This window comes from Anopheles coustani, chromosome 3, assembly GCF_943734705.1.
Source record: "Anopheles coustani chromosome 3, idAnoCousDA_361_x.2, whole genome shotgun sequence".
Lineage (NCBI taxonomy): Eukaryota > Metazoa > Arthropoda > Insecta > Diptera > Culicidae > Anopheles > Anopheles coustani.
In genome coordinates this window covers 7674365-7696781 of record NC_071288.1, presented here as the reverse complement: position 1 = coordinate 7696781, position 22417 = coordinate 7674365, and the positions used below count along the sequence as shown (strand labels likewise).

Here is a 22417-nt window from a genome sequence, read left to right as displayed (position 1 = left end):
GTCGGTACAATTTGATTTGAATCACACGCCAGGCCACACTTTACGAGACCGGACCCATCCGGGAATCCGATCGACCGTAAATGTAGGTGAATTAACTATATCAAATTGAATCGCTTCGTCCTCGGGACGCACGGGCGCTCGAGATGGCGATGGATGTATATCGAACACGTATTAATTAGCTGCCCATAGCGTCTACGGTCATGCCGTCGGGACCGCTCTCGGAAAGAGGGTCCCCCTAATTGCTTTCCCATGGCAGACGGTGACCATCGCGCGCGCCATCCATTGAACATTAATATAGACATTTTTGGAATTTCATTTGGCCTCGGTTGTTGTAGAAACTATTTAAATAATTTGCCTCGGGTTACCTCGGTCGAGAGCTTTATGCTAACAGGTGCAGGAGAAGATCAAGAGGGTTATACAGTGATGTGCATCGTTTCATACTCGAACGTGTTCCAGTTCGCGAGCTAAAATTGTTTTTCGAATCCCTGTTAAAATTTGCTAAAATTCAAAAATATCCAATAAGAAAGCTTTATTGAATAACACTAGGTTTAAAAACATTGAAAACTAATTGACACGCTCAACAGCAGCCGTCTGGCGAATGGTTTCATTAGCACTGTATGGGAAAAACTATTTTTATCGCCTCCATAAAACCTTAAGGAAAGCGGTTTCCTGCCTCCCAACCAACCGCCAACAGGTCAAACGATTTAATTAATTTGAATGTCAACCAGAATCAGTGCCGCACCGGACGCTTTTGGGGCCTACAGGAATCCCATTCGACCGTTTGCGATTCGGGCAGAAAGTTCCCCCCCCCCCCCCCCCCCCCCCACGTTGAGCGTAAAAAGGGTCGACCGATCGAAACCGGTTTTCCAAACCCGAGCACAAACAGGGTGGCATTATGTAACCCCGTTCGCTATGGTTCGCAGGTATTTTTCGAAGCCGAGAACTTTCTTGCCGCTACCGTTTACCTTTTCTTTTGCGCCCGAAGGACCGTCGGGTGGCGGGGCGGTATTGCAAGTACGGGCGGAGGGGTGTACAGTGTAGACAAAAATAGGAAACATCAGGTTATGGTTCCCCTCGAGCGGGCTCGATGTGTTTTGTAGATTAGCTATCGAAATGTTTTGCTAGCACCCTTCTGGCGAAAGATGCGCTTGAGCAACAATTTGGCCGCCTTTATCGGGCGGCGATACCACCGATACAACCCCCCCCCCCCCCTCCCCCCCCCCCCGCGTTACGTATTGCGGGGCCGGATGTCGGCGGTGGTGATGTTTATCCACCTTCCCGGCGGGCGGACCCGGTTCCGGGCGGATTTCGATTCGATTTTTCGCCACCCTCCCACCTGCACAAGAATCCTTCAAAGCGGAACCCTTTTGTGAGCTGCGTCTTGTGAAAGCTGTTTTCTTAAAGTTGTTGCGCCGCCCGGCGGCCAACCTGGTTCGCGAAAGTGTCGAAGGAAAATGGTAAAGCCGCCGGGCCACCAGGAAGGGGTTCCCAAGGGGTGCGAACTTTTTCGAGAAACATCCCCCAATACGCCAAGCGCAACGTCGAGCTCCTCGTCTTGTTGTATTTCTTTGATTTTTTCTTTTAACTTAAGCATCCGCCGCGTTAGGGGAGAGCATGTGTATGGGTGTGCGGTTGGCAGATTGATCCTTTGGCCTTCGGCGCACCATGGCAGCGAGCTCGGTAAAGGCCCCGTTCTGCCTCGCGGAGTGATGTCTATCCTTAAGCACATTTTAATGATGCCCGCCATTCGGTTTTACAGACCTGTTCCTTCCTTTCCTCGTTTGCAACCGCCTCCCCCAAGGCTCTGACATGGGTCCTAACGATAAAGTGAAAGGGAATCGTTAGGCAAAACACAGCCGACAAAAAAAATCACCACCACCACCACCACCGCGGAACGTGTTGTTGGTCGGTGGCGGAAAAATAAAACCATCAAAAAGCAATTTTCTCGCTAATTTCACTTTATAAGATTATTTTTGATTATTTTCTCTCCAGATCCGCGTCGTCCAGTCGGTATGCCGGAGCGGTGGTTTCGTTCTGTGGTTGGTGATGTTAGAAAATCCTTTTTCTCGGCACCAATGGACGGTGTGAAAATCGTCTGATTCCGGTGCGATTGAACCACCCCCGAAGGATCAATACCTTGAGTAATTCACCTTCTTTATTTACGGTCACTCTTACACGAGAAAGGTGTTCTTGTGTTTGTTACACCAACACGAGCTTTGACCGTTAAAGCGAATGCCCGAGCTCAAGAACGTTTGGAGAAAGCGGTCACTAATGAAGCATTTGTTTGCCGCTGTATGAATGACTTCAATTTAACCTTTAACCTTTGTTTCTGTAGCTTTTTTTGTAGCAATTATCGTTACTTTGAAAGAATTCCCACGTTACGTGTGTTGGCTTTCCCTCCGATCGGTGCATCATTATTCATATTCCGCTTATTGACATAAGCTCTTAGAACAATAAGCAAACGTCTTCGTCTCATCGCCAACCGAGCGAAAATGTCAATAACGACGAGCGGGCGGACGTGCATCGCACTCATCAGTAAATGTCATTGGCACACCATTTACCTCCTGCAAATTAAAATGTTACATCTCGTTGGTCTGGTTCAAACCCGATCAGCCGCTTGCTGAGCCATGCTGTGATGGTGGCCTTCAAAGGGCTTTCCAGAGTCTCAGATGTGGGTTGTATTAATCAGGCGCCATTCGAGATGGCGTCCGGAATGATTAAATGCCAGAATGGAAGCGTAAATCGATGATTTCACTGAGCCAAGGATGCGTATGACGTGAGATGAGTGTGCGTAGGTGGTGATTATGTTTTAACTCGACACTACAGGTGATTGAACGGGACGAGGGAAATCTGATGAGGGTGGCCTTTCGCTGCGTGGGGTGAGATCGACGATTAAGTAGTTTGATGTCGCGAAGAAAGGTCGAAGGTGCGAATGGATAGAGTATGCCGGCTTGAGCTCGATGGACCGGGTGTTGGACCTCTAGCGAGACTCGATAGCGAAACTATATCGCTCTATGAAGGACGATTGAAACTGTTTTTTCGTTGCTTTTCTCTTTAACGATAATTTTAACAGAGTTTTGGAAAAACACGACCGGATCATTGGATTTTGGAGTGTTTCATCATTGAACAGTTCTTTTTTTTTTGTTGTTTTGAACTTGTTTGTTCATTTTCAGTAGTTGGCTTTTCGATTCGTCTCAATTCAAGAAAGAGAAACGACACGTCACGACACGTAATAGGGCAAAAAAGTAATGGTGCTGTTGATACATACATAACATACCCCTGACGGGCTGTGTCCCGTCAACTTGCAGCCTCAGATTGGACGCACGGCGAGAGAATCTCACCGTGTGCCAGTTGTTGTCGTTCAGAACCGACTGCCCGGCGAGAAGGTTCTGTGGGGATGGAAAGAAAACGAGAAGCGGACATATGCGACAAAAGAAGAGAGGGAGAGAGAGAAAAGAAAGATCGTGTTAGGTGTAAAAAGTTGTTTTAGCGTTTTCCGGTTTGGTGTTGCATGCCTTTTCACGATCGCCGAGCCGCACATTGGCCCGCACCCGGCCCGCGACCAGCCCGATCTCGAGCCGATCGGACGAGCTGGACTCGGCGCTGGTCAGCAGGAGGAGCCCGGCCGGGCGGGCGGTCTTGAAGCGGATCACCAGCTCCTCCGTCTGCGTCCGGCTGCCCTGGGTGCCGCCGATCCAGATGGCCATGTGTTGCGACCCGTTGAACGCCAGGGTGGCCGATTCGCGGCCACAGGTCGGCCCGGTGAAGAGCGTGGCCGAGCAGTCGCACAGCGGGCGGTTCCAGCCTTCGGTGCACTGGCCACCGTTCTGGCACGGTGACACCTGTCCGCCGCACTGGTTCGCTATTACGTGACACGACGGCTTGATTGCTCCTGGAGGGGGGGAGGGGGCGACAGAAAAACGATTAATTATGCTGCAGCGAGGTCACGAGGTCGACAGGTTCGTTGCATCCAACGATGATCTCAATTAGGATGCATAAACAATACCGCTGAGTAATCGTGCTTATATGTCTCACTTAATCATTTACCGTCGGATGCTAAATTCGATTTAATAAATTACCACAACATCAAATAATTTGGGATGGGTTTCCTAAACTTGACTCTGGTGAATTAAAATGAGGTTTTTTTGTTTTTGAGATACACTTCACAAGAGTATTTCAATGATAACAAAACAGTCGGTTTAGTTAGTTGTTAAATTAACATTAGTATATGTATAAAAAAGTTTAAAGGATCGTTTTTTATTGCAAATTAAACAAATTTAGATAGGGATTTCTGTTGAAATGTTAAGTTGAATGCGCTTTATCCTGGCGTGGAACTTATCCTTTACCCCAATGAATAATTTGATTTTTTTTAAATTAAATTTTTTATCCTCATATCAAAACTGATCAGACCGACCGAAATGGGACCATTTTTCTATGCCATATATTCATGGCCCAACTCAACTGCATATGAGCTACATTGTTCCCAAAACAGATCCAACCGTTCTATTATAATCAATCATGAAAACTTCATTTAGATCGTCAATAATTTGATTAATATTCCATTGATCGTTTTTGCCCGCAAAAAACTCACCCGAATCCTGCTGGCGAGCGATGTGCGCTATATCTACCGGCTTGCTGGACAGCGTCAGGTCTCGCAGGCACCCGACGAACCCTTGGCGCAGCGTGGCCGTCCAGACGGCGGGCGGAATGTAGATCTCGGAGTACGGTGGCCCGATTCCGCCGATGTACATCGGGCTATCCAGCTGCATCTGGGACGCCTCGCCGGGCGTCCGGTAGTCGTTCCACAGGCCGTCCACCGCCACCCGACCGTCGCGTCCATTCCGCCGCACGGACATCTCGTGCCACACGCCGTCATCTACGCGGCGTCTCGAGGCCCGCACCTTCACCGCACCCGTCCCCAGATCCAGGTGGATGTAGATATGTCCGTTCAGCAGCTCCACCGCGAAGAAGTTGCTCTGGAGGGACCACCACCGTAGAGGGATAAAGGGAACGTGTTTAATGAGGCTCATTTGCCAAAACCGAAGCCCCAGACAAGGACTTACCTTTGGTGCGCGGGTCATCGTGTTGAGGATTATTAATCCGTTTGGTTCATTTGTGCGGAATTTAAACGACAGTAGGCCTTGCTTCGATGCGTCCCAGGGGGGAAGTACCTGTGGTGAGGGGGAGGGAGGAACAAATTAGATTCGTGTACAATGCTGTCGGGAAGGTGCTGCGACGCCAGCCCGGTTCGGATGAAGTCCTCGAGTTAGCCTCCTCCCCCTACGAAAATCTGTGAAAAGCGATCCGAGCGGGAAGAACTCCACGACGGAACGGACGAGGGCTGGGCAGCGGCCGCTAACCACGAAACCGGAGGGATTTCGAGCGGGCATAAGCGGAGTAATTAAATTTAAATATAATGAAGTGTATCTTCCCGTCCGCGGTGAACCGGCGGCCGGCTGCCAAGGGATCGGCGGGATCAAGAAACCGACGCCGCGTGGGCGTACCAGGCCTAAGGACCGTAATTAATAACAACTGTCTCGCTCCGGCACACCAAACCTGTGCCCTGCGGACCGTCCGTCGGCTTCCCCTTGTGGAGCGTTAAATGAACCAAACTGGGTCCCGACGTCGGAGGCACTGATGCGTGTCCTTAAGGAGGAAAAAATCCCACCCGTACTCCAAGGGAAAAAGTTTCCTCCCGATTGTTTGGTTGCTTCTTTTTTTCTCTGCCGGGAACCCCACCCGTGGGGACAACCGCTTGGTTGATGCGTCCGGGAAACGATTGTATCCGATTTAATGGTCATTACGAGGGGGTGGAACGGAATAGGATCTGGCGAGCAAAACACCGAACACGGAGCGAGACACTTCTTAACGACCGCTTTGCCGCTCTACGCGTCTTTTTCTTTTGATTCAGATTTGATAGACTTTTCCGAAGGACAAAAGAATTCGCTGGAATAAAATAAATCAACACAAACCAAAAAATGCAAGCTGCGGAACCCGATTATTGGACCGGAGGAGCTGTTCGTTCCCGGAGGTGGTCAAACAGGCACACAAAAGCCCACACTGAAGTTTTGCGGTATTTGAAATTCAAATTCCCTTGGGAAAATGGGCAGCTACTCCGCTCCCCTTCTTTTTCCTTTTTCCTCCGCACATTGCCGGAAGTGAGCCGTTGTTCCCACTGGGATAGAATTGTTGATCTTCTTTGTTGTATGTGTGTGTGTATGTATTTTTACGCTCGCTTGCTGGAGCCTGAAAAACCTTTGGCACACACTTGCCCAGATTGTGGTCGCCGTTCGGTTTTTCACGAACGGTTAATTATTCATTTTTAATAAAAGTTTCGTCCGCAGCCGCTTGCTCTACGAACGTGTGTGTGTGTGTGTGTGTGGTGATAAAGCTTCCGTTACAGTTGGCGAACGTTTTGTTTGCGGTTGCTTTTTGGAATAGTTATGGAGAACTTTTTGGGAGCTTTCACTTTCAGGGATCATTTACGAACGCCCTTGGGTTGAGTGCCGGGTTGAGAGTTGAGAGCGAGGCCTTAAACAAACACAGTTGTTTGCGTTTGAAACGATACGAGATTCGTGTGCCTGGGGGGGTGTGCTATTCCTGTGCCGATGTAAAACGAGTTAAAAATGGTTTGCTGCGAAACGGAAACGGTTCGAAGCGGGAAACACCTGTGCAACCCGTGCAACGCCTTCGCCGCGCCAGGTCTGCAACCAAGGAACAGGAAATCAGCCGCAATGAAGTAAAAATTGCCACAGCCCGTCTGCGGTCCGGGAGGTCCTTTCACGCCCCCTTTGGAGCGGGGCGTCCATTTTCTTACGCCATGTTAAAACTGTAGCCTTCGTGGTGTTGGCGGAGTCGTCGGAGATTATTTCCGTCGTCGGACGGTTTTCTGGTTTGTGGTTCCTGCTACGGAGGACACTACGGTTTTCGAAGCCATTCACAATCACAGACACACACAACAACAACAACAACAACAACAACAACAACAACAACAGAGACACCGTTGCCGGTGCGCGGAGAGGGACCGAAGAGGAGACGGATAATTTATTTATTTATTAAAATGTACAACCAGCAATTAGCATGAATTATGGACTCGTTTCCTCGTTCTGTGGCCTGTTTTTATGTCACTCGTGCGTCTTGTAGCTTTCAGCCCCTTCGCCCTCCATCGTTCCGCCTCTCCTGCGCTGACCCGGGGAGCCCTGTTAGCCCCGGGGCCAAGAGTTTGGCGTGACAAGCACCACTCACCCGCCCATATTTCGTCCGTGTCATTAACTACCCCTGGTAACTGTCTGTTTTGAAAGTTGTCCCCGCCGCTTTGACAACGCGGGCGTTCGATAATGTTACGCATGATGAGCTGAAACAAGCCACCATCGGATTGTTCGCTTTCCGTTCGGTAAAGTTCGAACGCGCCACATGACTTCTGGTCGCGCCAAACCCTTGTTTCAGTCATGTGTGTCCATCGTCTTCCCGCTCGAAGGGCTTTGGTTATATATTCTAATGTAATAGAGCTGGCTCAAACGAGCAGAACAATTCCGCTCGCTTTCCCTGCGATTCAACAGCTCGCCATCGAAGGTCACCCAATCCGTCATTGGTCCGGGAAAACCCGGGACCGGAACAACCCGACCGAGTTGGCCAGGGGTCGAGATTTTGCTTTCATTACGACTGGAGCCGGAAATTAGTTTGTAGCAAACTTTTGTCCCACCGCATTTTGTCCCCCTCCCTCCCCCTCCTACCCTCCTCCGCCTCTTCAACCGCGTTACCGCACCCATCTCCATCGCATCCTTCGAGCACCAATACAACTGGAGCATCTTTCTGCGGTTTGCCTTTGATGATTTTCCTCGGTTTTCCCGGAGGCGCCGGTCGCTACTGCAAACAAATATCTGACGACATTCGAGGTTTGTCTTGTCGAGCGTCGGCACCCTCTTCGGTTGACAAACGACGGGTCCGACCATCCTACCAGTGGCACCCCGCACCGCCTCATCCCCCCGCTCGCCGCGAGCGAAGAAAAAGTGGTGTACTTTTAAATGGGATTTGTTCGTTCCGCCACGATCTCGCCGGGTTCGGCGATAGTTCGGAAGAGTTTGTCCAGAGTTTCTCGCATTCTGAGCATTGAGCATCCCCTTCTTCACGCCTTTGGCAGTCCCTCACATCGTCCTACCATAAGTCAGGCGCTCGGGAGTCTTTTAATGGTTTTTCAAATCGGATTCTGCGGTCAGCCGAGTTTTTCGCGGAAACTTTGCCGTGAGTTGCGGTTTGCAGAGCGAACAACTTTTATTAAGTCTTCATTCACCGGATTGACAATTCAAGCGATTGTTGCCATTTTGCCTGTTATGTTATTCTGTTTCAAAACTGTTTCTATTTAAAATGTTTGAAAACGAAAAATTGTTCGAAAAGAGAAGAAATTTATAATTTAAGAGAATTTATAACAGGAAATCTAAATTCACTTCTTTTCCCACCTGCAAACCTGTCAGATGCAGTCAAATATGATGGTGCTTGTTGATAAGCTAACGGGAAACTTAAACTCCTCTTAACGTCGGACGTGTCTGTCACAAGAGTTGTACTAAAAACCACCTTCAACCAAAAGCTTGTCTTAAAGCACAGGATTGGGTTTTTTTATTGTAAAATTTATTCTCTCTTTAAAACCCATTTGTTGCGGAAACCATTTTCCCTGCCCGAGGCCAATTGTTTGCTTTCAATGTTCCTTGCAGCAACGGATGAAATGTTGCAAAGTGCTGTGGATTTAATAAAATACCCAAAATCACATCCACATGCCCAGCGCCATCGGTTGGGGTTTTCCACGCGTTTGTCCTATCTTCCTGTGTAGTGTGTGTTTATTTACGTATGTATGTGAGTGAGCGTGCGTGTGTGAATGTTCCGAGAGCTCGTTAGCTTCTGATCCCCGGCAGATTTATATCAACCGAGCAAAACCTCAACCATCCCGACGACAACGTCAACGGCCATGACAACGATTTACTCTCTCGAACACACTCACTGTCTGGTTCGTTGGTCGTCGCTGTTCTCCCTCCCGCCGGGATGTCCTGCGAACCCCTTCCATCCCATCCCTTTGCATTGAAAACTCCCGCTGTGTGGCTACCGGGTTCGCGATAAAGACAAACGAATACTGTGTCTATTTTGTAGTTTATCTTCTTTTCCAGTGGCACACACGAGCGACCCGGGGAGGAAAACATACAAATATTCACATGAACACATTCGGCAATATAAATCAGCATACCGAGCAAAACCACGCGGAAGGAGTGTCCCGGCAGCGGGAGAGGGGTTTAGCGATATATCAAAAGGAAACCCAAGACACGGGAGTCGACCCGGGAAAGCATTTCCGCAATTCACTACCAAGCAAGCAATTCTCCGTCGGGAGGGAAGAGAAGATTGCACAGCGGGAAAATTATCTGCCGCAGCTCCGAGAGGGTTTGGCCCGTGATAAGACTGCTACGGTAGCGGCAGGCGTGTTCGAGAGCACGAGTCAAAGAGAAACATTTGAACGGTGGTGCAATTTCCTCATTTCCATGCGATAACGCATTTCAGCTGTCGTCGGTTTTGAGTTTGGTTGAAGCATGACACCAATAGTTCATTTCGTTACAAAAACGAACTTTGAGGATACAGCAAAGCTCATGGTTAATTAAATGATTTGTAAATATTAACTTAAAACAAATAAGTATAAGAATTGTGCTGGCAAAAGAAATCCACCAAGTTTAACCGAGTCTTTTATTTGAAATGTTAGTTTTCGTTGACTTAAAACCACCTCGGTAAAACCCTACAATTCATTCTTTTTGGAGAAATAGAATGTCAACTTTACCAACCGTAGTTTCAAGGACCGTCCGATTGAAATGAATGCCCAGTTCGTGCGAAAATTTAAACTGAGTATACTTGGCAAATTCAATAGTTCCTTGTGTACCAAAAATCTCCATAAAACCCAATGGAACCGGCCCGCTTTCCATAGTTCCAACGACCTTTCACGACCGGCTAGTGTGGGCACAACCGGCCGGAGGATAAAGTTTTCCGCCAGCGCTGCGGAACGGAAAACTTAAACCTAACCGTGAAGGACCCGGAGACGCATAGCGAGAAGAAGCCGTGTGCGGTCTTGTTAGGAAAGTTTTCCCCCCGGCTCGGTCGTTCGCCGTACCGATATTCGGAAGCTGCGAATGAATCGGTATGACGTGACTACGGTGTTGAAATCAAGGTGGAAAAATGGGGTAGGAAAAAGAAAAACACCTTGCTGCAGCACAGCGGACGAAGAATCGCTCAAAGTTAATCAACCGGATGCAGCAGGGAGCATGACTTTGTTGGCAGTTTATCGCCGAAGGTGCCAAAGGGAATAGGTTCCTTCTTGAATTTTCAGACATTCTGAGTGCGTCGTGTAGGTGACCCTCGTTTCCGGTAAAGCCTGCTGGTTGTCTCCGAGGGTGGAAAAAATCACATTTCATCCGACATACTTACCAGATACGACTCTCGGGTGGTGAACGTCACCGGGTCCTGCGGGTCGCCGGATGGGCACGTATAATCAACCCGTCCCGCCACCTGTATCAGCTTCGAGCCGGTTCGTGCCAGATCGATCAGATTCAGGCGCAGAGTATCGGCGGAAAATTCAACCTGTTGGTGAAGAAAAAAGAAAACAATAAATTCAAATGCTGGCTCAGAAAAAAAAACCCTTATCCGGGTGACATCTGAAGACGATGCGAGCGTTGAGATGAAGATTTTCCGGTGACGGTTACCTTCCGGAGGCAGCCCACGAAATTGTTGTGCACACGGGCGCCCAAAAGGGCCCGAGGATTGACGGCACCGCCGACGTACACGCGCGACGACGAAAGCATGGTGAACTTGCCGGCAATGTGCGAATGATCCGTGTACACATCGTCCACGACGGCCACCAGCTGTAGGATGGATAGAAATACGAGAACCATTAGCGCCTTCGGGTTGCTAGTTGTGGGCTTAAATAATACTAATCTCTAGACGAATTATTATTCGCCGAACTCCGGAGGAAACTTATCTCCCACACATTGAAAAACACACCGAAAGGTACGGTCATAGGTGGCATTATGAGGGTGCTTCGTAGAATGAGGCCTTGAGGAGTGGGATTTGCAACAAAAGTTTGCACATCTTTTCGTGCACAATTAAATTTCGCAGGTTCTTCACGTGAATGGATTTATTCCGGCGTAAACTTTAACCATGTTTCTCTTCTCGTTGTAACATGTTACCGTTTGCAGCTGCAAGCTTTTCTTTTTTTGGAATGGCATTACAAAGTTCAGCGGTTGAGGAATAAATGAAGGAATCTCGCTGGCACCGAACGTTGGGATGGAGGTTGGTGTTCCACCAGCTCTCCTTATCTTTGCAACAAACCAAATAGTCTCGGCATTTCTTTGAATAATATTTTGCCCTCTTCTTCGTCGAGCAAATAAAGTTTTCGGACCACAGTTTCGGCAACACCCGGAAGTGATGGCTGGGAAAAGGCGAACTCAGCAAAAATGCCGCCCCTTGCCGGGGTCGGAGCCGGAAAAACTCGAACCAGCATCATCGTTCGGAATGCCGTTTTAAGTCAGCGTGGTTGCTGTAATGGCAATTTGCCATCAGCCCCGGTATGTGTGTCTGTGTCTGTGTGCTGGTGTTGCAGCATTTCGTTAACGTCGTTTGCTGTGCGTTGGTTGGTTTGCCTTTGGTTCCTGGTTTGGTCCGATTCCTTCTATCAACGACTTCTGGTTGGTTTTTATTCACTTTCCAACCCCGCACTTCCGCCCCCAGCCAAACAGATACCCGATGGCAATGGGTGGGGTCGTCCGGACAGACGAAGGTTTCCGGTCGGTAGTGCGTTTCGTACAAATTTTGTATAATTTTATTGCCACCGTTCGACAACGGGAGGGGGGGTCAGGGTCGGGCGATACAATTCCCACCGGGAACGATGGCAAGCGACTCGCCATTTGTTTTTTCTTCGCCTCCCAAGAGCATTCCAACAGGGGTTGTACAGTGTAGATAGCCACGCCACGACAAAGGGAAAAAAGGGAAAAAAACCAACCCAAACTGTTGAGTTTCAAAAAGTTGGTGATATTGTTTCTCTTGTTCAGGAATCTTCCGAACCCTTTTCATGGCTTTTGTTTTTGAAGTTTCATTTACCAAAATTTACTCGTGTTGTTTGGAATTATCACCGCGCTTGTGTTCTCACTATGTTTCTATTTTCTTTGTTTTCTGTTTGTTTTTATCCGTTGTTATATCTTCCCATTCCAGAGGAGGTTTTTTTCATTTCAACTCCCTGATTGTAAGTGTTTTGAAGCTCATTTTACCGAGGATACGAAATTTCTAAATTTCTGCTTCTTTTTCCAGCCCAAAGCACAACACAAGAGAACACCACTCAACGGCAGTTCATATTCATCCCATCCGGTTAATAGCGCCGACACCTTTGCCCGTCACCTTAACGATCATTATCCGAGAAATTAGGTAAGTGCTTGTGGAGTGTCGGCCAGCTTCCTGGTTTCCCTTCGCTACCCAACGGTGCTCTGTAGGCCAAGGCGTAAGCATCAGTAGGCAACAAAACCAACAACTTCTAGCACCTCACACCAACGGGTCTCCATGTCGAAACAAAACGTGTTCCCTATTGTCTCAACGGGATAAATAGGGCAAGTCGGAAGCGGCTTGGTGGGTGGCAAGCTAAAGGTTACTGTTGCCAGTGGCCTTTGTTCTGTTCTGCTCTAGCGCTCTGGTTCCAAACAGCGTAGATGCCGTTTTGCTTGCTGTAGGTGGGATGCTTAGACGATTTTTATTCTACCACCACCTACGAGAAACTTGCCAAAGAATCCTTCAAAGTGCCCTTTGACCCAAACATCTTGGATAGAATGGTTTCGCCGGCCGTGGGGCAGAGTTTAATGGAAAGAGAAAACACATCAAAAATGTCTTACCACATCCATTTTTTTTTCGTTGACGGTATGAAGGTTTGAAGGAAAATTCTTCCCACCCATGGAGCCCTTAATTTAAAGGAAAAAACTTACAGAGAAACCAAGGAAATTATACACCAGTTGTTTTTGCTAGTAAGTAGTCTCTACCAGCAGAACAAACGACTTGGCATCAAAGAGCATCTCCGGTGAAGGGTGGAACTTGCACAAGTGCCTTCCCTCGGTTTTGTTATGCTTTGTTCTCAAACGGCAAGAACCGAAAGCTACCATTCCGATGGTGTTATTTCTTAGTTGGCAGGAAACATTTCACCTAACCTATAAACAACGGGTTCACCTAACACTTTGTTGCCTTCATCCGCCACACGACCTTCTTCACAAATCTCTTCCCGTACAAGGCTGCGTGTACGGATGCACTCTGCACCGCGCCATACAAAGTTCCACTGCGTGTGACACCGGGTGTTGGAGCACATTTATGATGCCATTGAACTTTGAATGGGGATAGAAGGTATGGTAGAAAGTACCAAAGGGAACAAGCACCGGTCGGGGCCCTTAACCTCCGATGCATCCCTTGTGGAATAGATGGTGCAGCATGATGCTTCCATGCAAAAGAGCATCGTGAGCAGACAAGTGTCTCACTGACATGGACAGGTCGTCGTAGGGAAATGCTTAATTAGAAGAGCTCATCGAGGGCTCCGATGGTTGCCATACTGGAGCTCGCGCACGATCGTGTCATATTTTTCTTTTAATAATCCCCAAGCCTTTCCCCTAACACATTGTTTTCCAACTGGATCATTGGAAGTCGTAGTCAAGTTGTGCCACTTCTGGAAATATGGAAGTTCCGTTTCGAGACATGCGAAGTGATTAATAACATTTTGTCCAGGTCGACTCGGCTAACATGGATCAGCTTGGATTAAAAGTGTCCCCGGAACTGGTAGGGAATTCCTACATTCGCTTCCGATCCGGAAACACATTTCCCAGCGCCCCGGGGAAACCCGGAATGGGTTGGGCTCGTAACCTAAATACCATCGACGGAAGCCAATTGGAGGATCGACCGGTAAAAAAGCCATAGGCCGAAGGAAAAAAGAAAAGTAGATTTGAAATTGATACTGAATTACCCTTCGCTGTCGGGAGTAAAGTGAAAAAAAGGAAAGGTATTGAAGGTAGTAACTCTACGAGTGTTTTTTGTGTACATTTTTTCGGGCTGCGTTTTTCTCCGTGTGAGATTTTTTTCGACCATGTTGGTATCGCATGCTTCCCTCTCCCACTACTTACCCTGCAGAAGCTCGTTATCGATGAAATCTAAGGGTCGATCGGCCGAATGGTCAGCAGTGAGCATGAAATGGGCGCCAGAAAAGAAAAGAGCCCCCGATAAGGGTGGGTTTCACAACAAAAAGACAAGAAAAGAATAAATAAAGGTTAACTTTACGGTATCGATGATTTCAGGGATTATATAAATAAAATAAAAACGAACGAAGCTCACAATGAAGGTTTTCCTCCCTGCGAGGTTTTCCTCGCTGCGAGTGCGAAGGTTATGACGAGGAGGAAAAATAATGTCCTTTCGAACGGTCTACTCACCTCCTGGATGCGCCGATGGACCGTGACTTTGTGCCACTGGTGGTCGTCGAAGCGTACGCGGGACGGTTTGATGTGCATCTCCTGCTTTCCGTTCGAGAGACCCATGGTCAGCGATACGCCGCCATCGCGCAGCGCCAAATTCAGATAATCAGTGCCGTGACCTTTTACGGTGCGCGAATGAGCAGTCATGGAAGAACCACACGGAACAGAGACAGAGATATGAGATAAACATGGTTATTTTGATGTGTAGATAAGGAAGGTGGGGAACCTTTTTAATTTGTGCTTTTTATAAGGTTTCATTTAATAGAGGAGAGGAAGAAAATCATTTTCTACATTATTAAAACGATAAATACCAGCAAAAAACAATGTTAAGTGCAGAATAATTTAAACTTGTTGTGCAGAAATTATATTGAGACGTTTTCCAAGCTTGCCAAAGTTCTCCATATTAAAATTTGTTCGAAAATCCATTATCTTTCAGATTTGAAGAAACATCTACTACCTAATAAATGTGGAAGTTTATGGCGTTAGGTTTCATCCTCGATTCAGTCCTCGCTTCCGGTCGGGCTCAAATCGGAGGGCGCAGAAAGGGTCAACCCTGACCCCGGGGAAGGGTGCTGCTACGCGCCAACAATTTTTGCTTATTAAATTTTCACCAAGGCCTGCCCCATTAGGTTTCACCGTTTTTCCGCTTACACGGCGGCACATTTGGCGGTGCAAGGGAAAGCGCTTACGCTGCACCGGCCATTATGCACCGACCGGCCAAACTCCGGCCATAATTTGCGTCATAATCGGCTCGTGTTTTACTGTTCCGTTTTTTATCGTTCACTTTACTCACGGCGAGAGGAAGGTTTTGGTGTTAGGTTCGGTGGTGCTAGTTCCGCTTTTTTTTCGCCTCCCAGTTTTATATACCGAAGTCCGAACCATAACGAAGCGAAACCAGTGTATATTTTTCTTTTTGCTGTTTCTTACCGATCCTTTTAACGCTTTTACGATGAAATTTTTCCACTAAAATGCTCCCGCATGCTGACCGGTATGCATTTTAACGATCCCTTCTGTCCGGCAGTTGGGCTGGCGTTTCGGTAGGACCCTGTCTAGCGTGACTCGACTGGAAGGTAAAACCACCTAAGGTCTGTGATTTTTGTATCCATGCGAATGAATGTGTGTGTATACGGTAGGAAATCAAAAATGCATTTTCCATGTAACGAACATGAACTATGACATTTTGTCAAGCTGCTGAAAAAGGGAGTGATTTTTTCCGATAACCTTAGCAAGAGAAGTCAACGCAATTGAAGTGGCAGGAATTGAAGTTCATTATAAAACAACCCTCACCCATTTTTGCTCGGAAAATATTCCAATTTTCGAATGGTTTCTAAATTAGGGAAGGGAAAAAAGGGGTTTGTTGGTGAAAACAGACTGCATAATCTCACATGCGATTGAAGGACGTGAATTTGCGTTGTTAGATGCGGCGTAACGATGCTTGGCATGTTTTGGTGGTAAGCTTTTCCCCCTTGCCGCAATTTGCGACCCCCTCACACTCAAGCTCCTTTCACACTGCGACACGCCTGCGTCACGCGAAGGTGGTTCTGCTTACAAACATTTCGGTATACCACAAACGGTCACGAAATCGGAAAGTCAGCCCGGTTTGCTTGTCCTTTAGGACCTCTACGAAAATTTCGCCACGCCAAGCGTTCCTTCTCAGAGAAAAATAGGAAAATAAACAGAACCAACCAGCTTATCCATGACCCTGTCGAGGCCAAACCCTTTGCTGTCAGGGTGGGCTTAAAAGCCACCAACCGACCTTCGCTGCTGTCCTTCCGGTTGACACGCGTCTTTATAGAACAACATTTCGGCTGGCAAACTTAATTTTGCACTCCACGTTTCGCGTCCGCCTTGCAGGCTCGCTCTAGCTTAAGCTAGTGTGCCTCCGCTCGTATACAGAAATGCTTGCCGCGCTGTATCTTCCGGTGTATGTGCAAGCAGAACGGTGATTTTCCACCATGCAACCAAGCGTTTCCTCCCACAGTAATTAACGTCAGAGTCGGTTTTATTCTATCTCCTGCAGTGGCAGCAGTCGCACGGTAATGAGTTCCGTATGCACGGTACCGGAAATGAAGCTGTCACCTGGCCGTCGTCACGTTGGTACATTATCGCCCCTCGAGCGCCCTGCTACCTTGCGGGAGGAAGCTGTCCCTGTGGCCGACATCAGGAGAGGCATCATAAAATATAAAATAAATTCAAAGTTACTTCATCACCATCAACGGATGAATCCTTCGCAATATGCAGCCTATCGGTTCCGGGAAGTGCTTGGCAACCAGGCCTCTGGTGTACATAACTTCAGACACTTATTTCCCGAAGCTCCCGAGTTACATCGGACTCGTTCTTTTTTGTTGCCAACGCCTCGAGCAAGGAAAGTGTATTAACTCCTTATTTCACTGGGAGGCGCGAAATAGCTCGCAGTGACTCTACTCTTTTTTTCGGGCTTCATTGATCGTGCTACCATTGGCAACGAGGCAGTAGAGAAGGGGGAAGCATCCATTTAATCGGGGATGGGTGTACCGAGCAGGCGACGCGTGTTGGAAACAAATTGCATGACGCCGTTTTCGTCGTCGCTGGCACCCTCCGAGGCCAATTTAAAAGTCTTTTTTTGATCGATTGGATTTCATGTTCCGGGCGTCGCTCCTCTTCCGGCTTTCGTTTCGATCTGATGGATCGCTTCTTTTTACAGTCTACTTCCACCCCTTTCATCGCTTCACACTCTTCTCCTTTCCTATCGAACGTAGAAAGAAGCATTGCATTTTTTTACAAACGGGATATACGCCCGCTTATTTTTTCGTCGATTCGCTGCCACTCGGGCAACGGAACGATCCTTCGCACGAGGTCATGAATTGGCAGTGCATCATAATGACCTAACTGAACCCCGATCCCGCTGTAGACGGCAGCGACATGGACACGGGCTAAATGGAACCTGAGAAATGAACGTTTATGATTGATAGCGACGCCCCGGTTTTTTTTCTTTTTTTTTCGGAGCAAACTCGACCCTGCCAGACTGCATCGTTAGAGGTCATTGATTGGCCGTTTGTTTGGATCGAAGACTTATTTCATCGGAAAAACGTCGTCAAAGGAGGTAACGTCTTCAAATGGGATTTATTGCAAAGAAAACATAAGCTTTGCATTTCATGTTCAAATCTATAAGCAATTTTATGTAAAGGTATCTAAAGAACGCGAACATAACGTGAAAAGAGGACTGCCAACGCAGGTAATGGTCTTGGAAAGCATGACTGAAGACATCGAAGCTAGCAACAGTGCGGCCGTTTCTCATCCGTCTTTGATCGTTCTGTGACAGTCACAGTTTCTGCTGGCACGATGGGGCCATAATCTTGCCCCACATTTACATCGACTCGGACACGCCGGGACGTCCTTTCCCCGTGCCCAGCGGACGGGCTAAGGATGTGGATAAATGATGAATAATGACCCCTGCCGGCAGCTGACGGGCGATGCGTCGAGAGTCCATCAATCAACTATTCCTTCGATATTCCACACGAGCCACCCAACCACCCCCACCCCACCCCTCTCCAAAGTGACCGCCGACAGCTTGTACCATTTGTCTTCCGTTGGCGCGCGCGTAGCGGTGCTGGCGTTCAGTAGATCAGTTAATTTCTGACGTAGTCCCTGGTGGGATTAATGGTCGGACGCCTTCGCGTCGCGAAATGAGTGCAGAGCTTTGCGACTTCGCCTCGCGCGCGAGCGACGGGGCAAAACTTTTCCAGCGGCTGCAAAATCATTTAGTGAACTAATTATACCGACTGGGGAGGGGTAAAAACAACTTTCACGCTCGCTCATCCGACTGGTGCCCATCACTCACTGTCGGCAAATGAATGCGGACAAGCTGGAACTTACGCCGGCCATCATACCATGATGGTTTGGGCTCGGAAAAAGGACCAAAAGGAAAATACTTTAACTCATTCGACAAACGTCATTCGGACAATTGCTAGATGCATCGTCAGCTAGACGGTAGATAAATGTATAAGTGAAAAATTTCATAAAAGCTATTTCCATTAACCAAAGGAATTTGTAACGAAAACGTTTCAAGTAAAGACGTAGAACCAGAACGTTGCATCTGATGAAGTAAAAGGTAGTTCTTCTTTATTTTATTCCTATCCTCATATTACAAGGAATCGATGATGCCGATACAAGTGCTAAAAGTATCACGATTTTAACTAATTAGAAATCCTTAAATCATTTGTGAAATCTCCCCATTTGCTTGCTTTAACAAACCGCTTCTATTTAGAGAACCTTCCAGGACTCATCAAAAATACATCCGTCAATTATAATTGACCGCACGGCGTCTGCCACGAGCTTGCAATTTCTGTGCATTTTCCACGAACGCTAGAATCGCTGCTGGGAAAGTGCCGGGACCCTCGCGTGGCCCACATCCAGCCCAACCCCACCCGTCCATCGATTTAAACGACTAACGGATTATCTGTTTTCCAGCCAACCGAACATACACCGAGTTTATTTTTAGCAGCCGACGATCGGTTCGTCCATCTCGGACAGCATTTTGACCAATGAAAATCGAATTTTCCCTCCACATACACACACGAGACGCACATAGCCATCCTTCCGGCTCGGCATGACGTACATTCGCGAGCTACAGGCAAACACACACACACTCGCATGGCCATATCAAATCAATTTTAATTCGATTGGATATAAATATTTCCACCCTCCCCCCGCCGTGTCACTTGCCAGCTTCCGGTTGATCTGGGAAGATGGCTTTTACCCGAGCAAAAACAAAAATAAAAGTTCCATCCACCCTCGATCGGGACCCGCCGTCGAGCGCGAACGTTTACGTTCGTCCTGTATCGTGTTTGCCGATCGGAGCGGTACCTGCAACACAAACACACACACTGTTACGCTTACGTTCATTCCGTGAAAGGTGGGACTTTTGGGACTTTCGGGAACGTGATCCACTTTTATGTGTGCCGGTTGCAAATGCGCAAATGAGCTGCGGGATAATTCGGGAAACTGGTGGTAAAACCCTCCCTCCTCCCTTTCCCGCCACAGCCCTCCGCGTGGACATGCGAACGCGGCAAACCCGTGTAGTACGCCGATGAAAGTTTAATGAGGAAAATTGATTTTCGCACCGGCAAAAGCGCTCACGTGAAGGTAATCAATTTTAGAATCGATTTGTGCGGGCAAGTGTGCTCGAAACGGTGAGTGTGGGCTAACTTTGTGGTTTAACTTTCTTGCTATTTATTTATGTTTCTTTATTTCTGAAGTGCTAAAGGATACTTTTGTTAATTTACATAATCTTTCGATAAATATTTAAATTAAAATAGCAGGTTCTTTGGAGGCTTTTGCTTTCCTTTTCACAGAACCAACACAAACAAAAGTAAAGTTAATGTTGTGTTTCCCGCCGCAAGCAGCGACCCAGAAGTAATAGGCTTTTCAAGTCCACCGTAGCGAAACACCTTCAAGGTTAGCGTAATCAAAAAGCACCCCAAGAAGAAAGTGAGCAATTATTCTAATTTAAACTGGTCTGGAGCCTCTAACTGGCTCAAACGGATGAAAACGAAACCATTCATTGATAAGCCGTTCCTGGAACTCTCCACTTCCAATTGGTTTGAATTTTACAGCATCACCGCCTAAAGCCGGTTCGTTCGGGCAAAACCAGCGGGTGCGAGAGGTATAATACACCCTCCTCATCCCCTCCGGTTGGTGTCGCCCTCCGCCCCTAAAGCGCACCCAGGCTCAAGTGTGGGACAAACCACCCTCGGCCATCGGCGGAAGGCCAAAGCAGCAATTATCTTAATTAGATTACATCCAGCCATAAAAGATGCTCGCCGTTTATCGTTTCACTCGCCCGCACGCTGGTTGGACACCGGGGAAGGGCTTGGCTGCGTGAGGGGGAATGGGAAGAAAAGGAAGAAGATGAAAAAGACGCAGAAGAAGGATCAAATCGGTTGGGGCAGGTGGGATCAGCATTCGCAGGGTGTTGTTTTTTTGTTGGGAAAATGGGAAGAATCTGCTTGGGGCAGCACAATCTCACACAACTCACAATTTACAGTGACTTCGGCCAGGTCCGGGTCGGCGGACTTGCTGTGTATTCGTGTGCCATTTCGTATGCCCCACTCGCTTCGCCTTCACGCCTTCGCCAGGATGGCCATAAAAATGGAGCACGAGTGGGAAATTCGTTCGCTACGAAACGCAACTAGCAAACTCGCTCTCTGCTCGGGAATCCTGGTTGGATCATCCCCCAAAGGTGTTGGCGCGGGGATATGGGGATGTGTGCACGACTGAGTTCCGTGGCGGTGGTGGCCATCTTTTTTTTCCTTTCGCTCCCCCCCTTCACCTTCCGATCCGATGCGGTGCGCGAACGAACATAAAACGACACTAAGAAAGCGTTGAAATGTGACCAAATGCCAGTCCAACGTTGAACCGTACCCAAGGGGATGTGTGGGGACGTCCCGAGCATAAAAACGGAACCGAGCTGTTCCCCGCAAACCGTACCCCCTTTTACCGGCCACCGGAAACGGAGGGGAGAGGGAGCTGTCAATGTGTGTGCTCAGAACATTAGGTAATATTTTTATGATTCTTCACATTCATCCTGCGAAGGTACTGGTACTGGTCTATGGCGGCGTAAAGGAAGTTGCCTGAATTTTGCGGCCCTACGTGTCGTGAGGGATTTTTATATCATTTCGCACACTTTGTCACTCGGAGTGTGCCGTATCTGTCCAACCTTTGTTTCGCAGCTTGGGTCCGAGCTTTCCCGAGCTAGAGGACACTTTGGTTTATAGGTAGAAAAGGTACACGCAGGTTAACTTTCGCAGACAAATAAGAGTTCCCTCGGTGAGCCGGACCGCGGGTGAAGGTTGAAGGAAATACTTTATTTTATTACTTTACTGACCCAACGCCGATGGGAAGGGTGTACTGGCGTACTTGACCGAACGGAATGTGACACTTTGGTTTTGCGCAGGCAGGACAAATAGGAATACGAAAACACGCTCAACTCAACTCTCACGTAGAAGAACTAAGGTAGCGGAAAATTAAATCGTCGTTTAATCCCGTTTCCTATTCCATTGCAGTTGATTACTCGCTTACTCCATCCGCTCGTCGAACAATGTGGTACAAAGTCAGGAAACTGAGAATTGAAAGTTGGAAAACTAAACCTAAACTAAAAAAAAGGGGGTAAACCATGCACAAATTCACTCGCAAACATGAAGTGTTTCGGAACTTACCGGTGTAGAAGAGGAGCCCGTTCGGCTGGCGCGTGCGAAAGTAGAGCGTGATGGCATCCTGGGCACTAACGATCGGCTCGCCACCAGTCTGCCCCAGATCGTACGAGAGAAACTCTGTCCCGCGGAACGTTGCCTCCGACGGTGCCTTGTCTGTGGGGGAGGAAGGAAAAGAGAGAGAGAGAGAGAGGAGTGATCCCGGTGGTTAGGCTCTTTGCTGACATTTGCGGCATTTTTCGTCCAACGGAACGAACAAGCTTTCCGAGTCGCAAGCACCGTGAGTGCCTTTATTCGGGAAGCGAGTTGGTCTATTTTTTCACACGAACTATATTTATTTGTCCGTTTCGAGCGCTGGTACGGATTAGAGGGCAGAAGCAATCGGTATCGCAATCGTACATAAATCTCGGCCGGGTGGAAGTTCGCTTTTTGGGACGGTGAAAAATTAAGTTACTCGAAAAGCGTTATCTTCTAACGACATCATTATCGCTTTGCTGTCGCTCCTCTCGCAGCCTTTCGAGTTTGGCGGAGAAACATTGACTTATGACGGCTGCAATATTTGGGGCTTTCTTGATGAAGTATTGCCGCCAATACCCGGCCCGCAAGATGTTGCCGGAGTGGCCTCTGAGCAAACAGTTTCGACACACTCCGTTCGGTCCGTGCCCGAAGCCGTAGGAGCGTGTATCGTTGGCCGTACAGTAAGATGAAATAAATTAT

At 48.0% G+C, this 22417-nt stretch overlaps 1 protein-coding gene across 1 annotated transcript in view; it reads right to left on the bottom strand.

Annotated features, from left to right (window-relative positions):
• Nucleotides 1–22417, bottom strand: part of LOC131260548 (neurexin-1) — a 78109-nt gene that overhangs the window by 11303 nt on the left and 44389 nt on the right. The window contains exons 6-14 of the mRNA XM_058262298.1: nt 21707–21856; nt 14469–14629; nt 14166–14192; nt 10728–10886; nt 10453–10605; nt 5064–5171; nt 4592–4976; nt 3516–3892; nt 3269–3389 (exon numbers count right to left, since the gene is read on the bottom strand). Coding sequence (XP_058118281.1) covers nt 3269–3389; nt 3516–3892; nt 4592–4976; nt 5064–5171; nt 10453–10605; nt 10728–10886; nt 14166–14192; nt 14469–14629; nt 21707–21856 — 1641 coding nt within the window. The remainder of the gene's footprint in view (nt 1–3268; nt 3390–3515; nt 3893–4591; nt 4977–5063; nt 5172–10452; nt 10606–10727; nt 10887–14165; nt 14193–14468; nt 14630–21706; nt 21857–22417) is intronic.